The sequence below is a fragment of the Mauremys mutica genome, chromosome 10 (genome assembly GCF_020497125.1).
Source record: "Mauremys mutica isolate MM-2020 ecotype Southern chromosome 10, ASM2049712v1, whole genome shotgun sequence".
In the NCBI taxonomy this organism is placed as follows: Eukaryota; Metazoa; Chordata; order Testudines; family Geoemydidae; genus Mauremys; species Mauremys mutica.
In genome coordinates, this window is record NC_059081.1 from 41,873,041 (window position 1) to 41,875,774 (window position 2,734).

At 40.9% G+C, this 2,734-nt stretch overlaps 1 protein-coding gene across 1 annotated transcript; it reads left to right on the forward strand.

Moving 5' to 3' along the window:
• Positions 1 to 1,325: 1,325 nt before the first annotated feature.
• On the forward strand, positions 1,326 to 2,734 carry HOXD11 (homeobox D11). Its single transcript, XM_045033127.1, has 2 exons — positions 1,326 to 1,932; positions 2,502 to 2,734. Exons 1-2 carry the CDS (start codon positions 1,326 to 1,328, stop codon positions 2,732 to 2,734), a joined length of 840 nt encoding a protein of 279 aa, XP_044889062.1.

A 2,734-nucleotide genomic window follows, 5' to 3' on the forward strand; every position in this document is an offset into this window, starting at 1 on the left:
CCCAAAAGTGATTCTATGTGGCATAACGGCATGGTTTTTTTTTAATTTGGAGACGAGCATGCCCTGTGGCTAAACTGGACATTTTGTACAGGGGAGGAACAAAAGATTCCTCTAGATATTTGGTAAATGCCCTCGGAATGAATAATTGTCTTGGTGCAGGGTTATTTCTGAAGCTTATTAATTAATTAAATAATTTTGTTTTCATACTACGTGGCCCATTTTTGTGCTCATTTTAGGTATAATATTAAAAAAAAATAAGATGGGCTAACGCTTATTATGTGGCTCTGCGTTAATTACCAAAACTCCCAACTATGAAATGAAAATGAACATTGGTTGAAGTTCATGGTATCCGGTCACTTTGTCTGATATTCCGCTTTCCAAAGAAATCGTGGCTGTTGGGTTTCTTTTCCTCCAAAGATATGATGTTGTATCATAATCTCTCCATAATTCCAAATGAACCCCGAAAGAGACTTCCTTTAACAAAATAGCCTAATAGTAATGTGCTATTTGCATATTTCTCTTTTCAGTCTCTCACACACACCCTCAGACAAACACACAGGGCTTGTACTTAGGGAAAGGAAAAATAAGGTTACTGAGTCTCATAGTTTGAATTTTGTAACAGATTTTTATGCCAACTATGGATTTCTAGATCTGAGTTAGCAAATCTACTATAATATGTAAATAGGGTCTTTGCTTTCCTAAATTTACTACCATCAGCTAATCACCAGTGTAAGTAGCAACAAGCAAATATTTCCGATGCTAAATTGTCATATTACAGTGTCGAGGTCTCCGACTTGAAGCTCACGCCCAGATAGCTAGGGATGACCTTTTCCAGTCGAATTATCTGTGCCCATTTCCCTAAATATGTGTAGAGACATGCCTAGACAGAGGGGATCGGAGGAGTTCTGTGTGCGTGCGTTTTGCTTCAGTGGTAGGGGTTGGATTTCCAGCAGTGTGTAGGAGACGCTACACAGACTGTGCATTCTCAGGTGATTAGCCTCTCTATATATTTACCCCATCTTGCCGTGGCAGAAAGAAAGATAAAAATGTAACATTTGTACAAATGCGTTGCTCATCTCTCGGTGCTTGGAAGCTCTTTGGAGAGGTCTTAGGAGTCTTTCAGAAGGGCTGATATAGATATAAGGACATTTCTACATGGCGTCACGTGACATAATTACCACTAGAATCAATCAAGATGAATTGCACGTCAGCACACGGTGGGGATTTTTTCTTAGTTGATCCTGTCCAAACCCTCTTGTGCAATAGATGGATCTTGTTCAATGCACTGAAGTCTCCTGGTTGCTTGCAATCGCAAAAAGGAAGACATGACTGAGTTTGACGATTGCAGCCACAGTGCATCCAATATGTATCTACCAGGGTGCGCTTATTACGTTTCACCTTCAGATTTCTCGACGAAGCCCTCTTTTTTGTCGCAATCGTCTTCCTGTCAAATGACTTTTCCTTATTCTTCTAATTTACCTCATGTCCAACCTGTGCGAGAAGTGGCATTCAGGGAATACGGATTAGAGCGCAGCAAATGGCAGTATAGGGGCAGTTATGCTCCTTATTACTCAGCTGAGGAGGTTATGCATCGAGACTTTCTCCAGCCTGCTAACAGGAGGACGGAAATGTTATTCAAAACGGATCCTGTGTGCAGCCACCATGGACCCTCCGCCGCTGCCTCCAACTTCTACAACACGGTGGGAAGGAACGGCATTCTCCCGCAAGGATTTGATCAGTTTTATGAGACAGCCCATGGACCTCCATACCAGCAGCAAGCAGAGAACGAGGGGGAAGCGGCCAAGAGTGACTTGAAACCTCAGAATAGCACTTGTAGTAAAACACCTTCCAGCCAAGAGAAGAAAGTGACAACAGAAAACAGCGCCGGTTCCCCTTCTGGTGAGGCTGTTGCAGAGAAGAGCAACAGTTCAGGTAGGTATCAGTAGTAAATTCGGGGCAACCGTAGAAGGCCAACACTTTGACAAGCCGCATTTTATGTGCAATTTTATAAGCATCCAAAGGATTTTATATATCCTATAAGATTTCCTTTACCGTTGTAAAGCGTGTTTACGATAGGAAACCAATTTACGTGGGCTTACGCTATTTTTGGAGGAGGATATTAATTGTTATTAAATTATTGATTTGGGAGGGGGCAGAGAGATTTCACAGCTATTTTCCAGCGCACCCTTAATTATAGATTCTAATATTTTCATTTGTTTAGGGGAGTAGTTTGAGAACCTTGGAATATGTCCAACCAATTTAAACATCTCTCTGTACTGCTAGATAGGGTCTATTTTAAGGGGAAGTTGGAAATGTCCACCTTTTGCAAAGTTACCCAGAAGGGGGGTGGGAAAGGGAGAAATCTCTCAGAATGTTTTCTTAACTGTTAGGATGCTGCTTTCTAGTAAATGGGATGTTATGAATTTGTCTTATCTATTGTTATCTGAAAGTGTTTATTGGAACAGCATAACATCAGTTTATTCTGTCTTGAATTTCAATAGTTCCCCAGCGATCAAGGAAAAAGAGATGTCCCTACACCAAATATCAAATAAGAGAACTGGAACGTGAGTTTTTCTTCAACGTGTACATAAACAAAGAAAAAAGACTGCAGTTGTCCAGAATGCTGAACCTCACTGATCGACAAGTTAAAATCTGGTTCCAGAATCGAAGGATGAAAGAAAAGAAACTGAACAGAGATCGACTCCAATATTTCACTGGAAACCCCTTGTTTTGA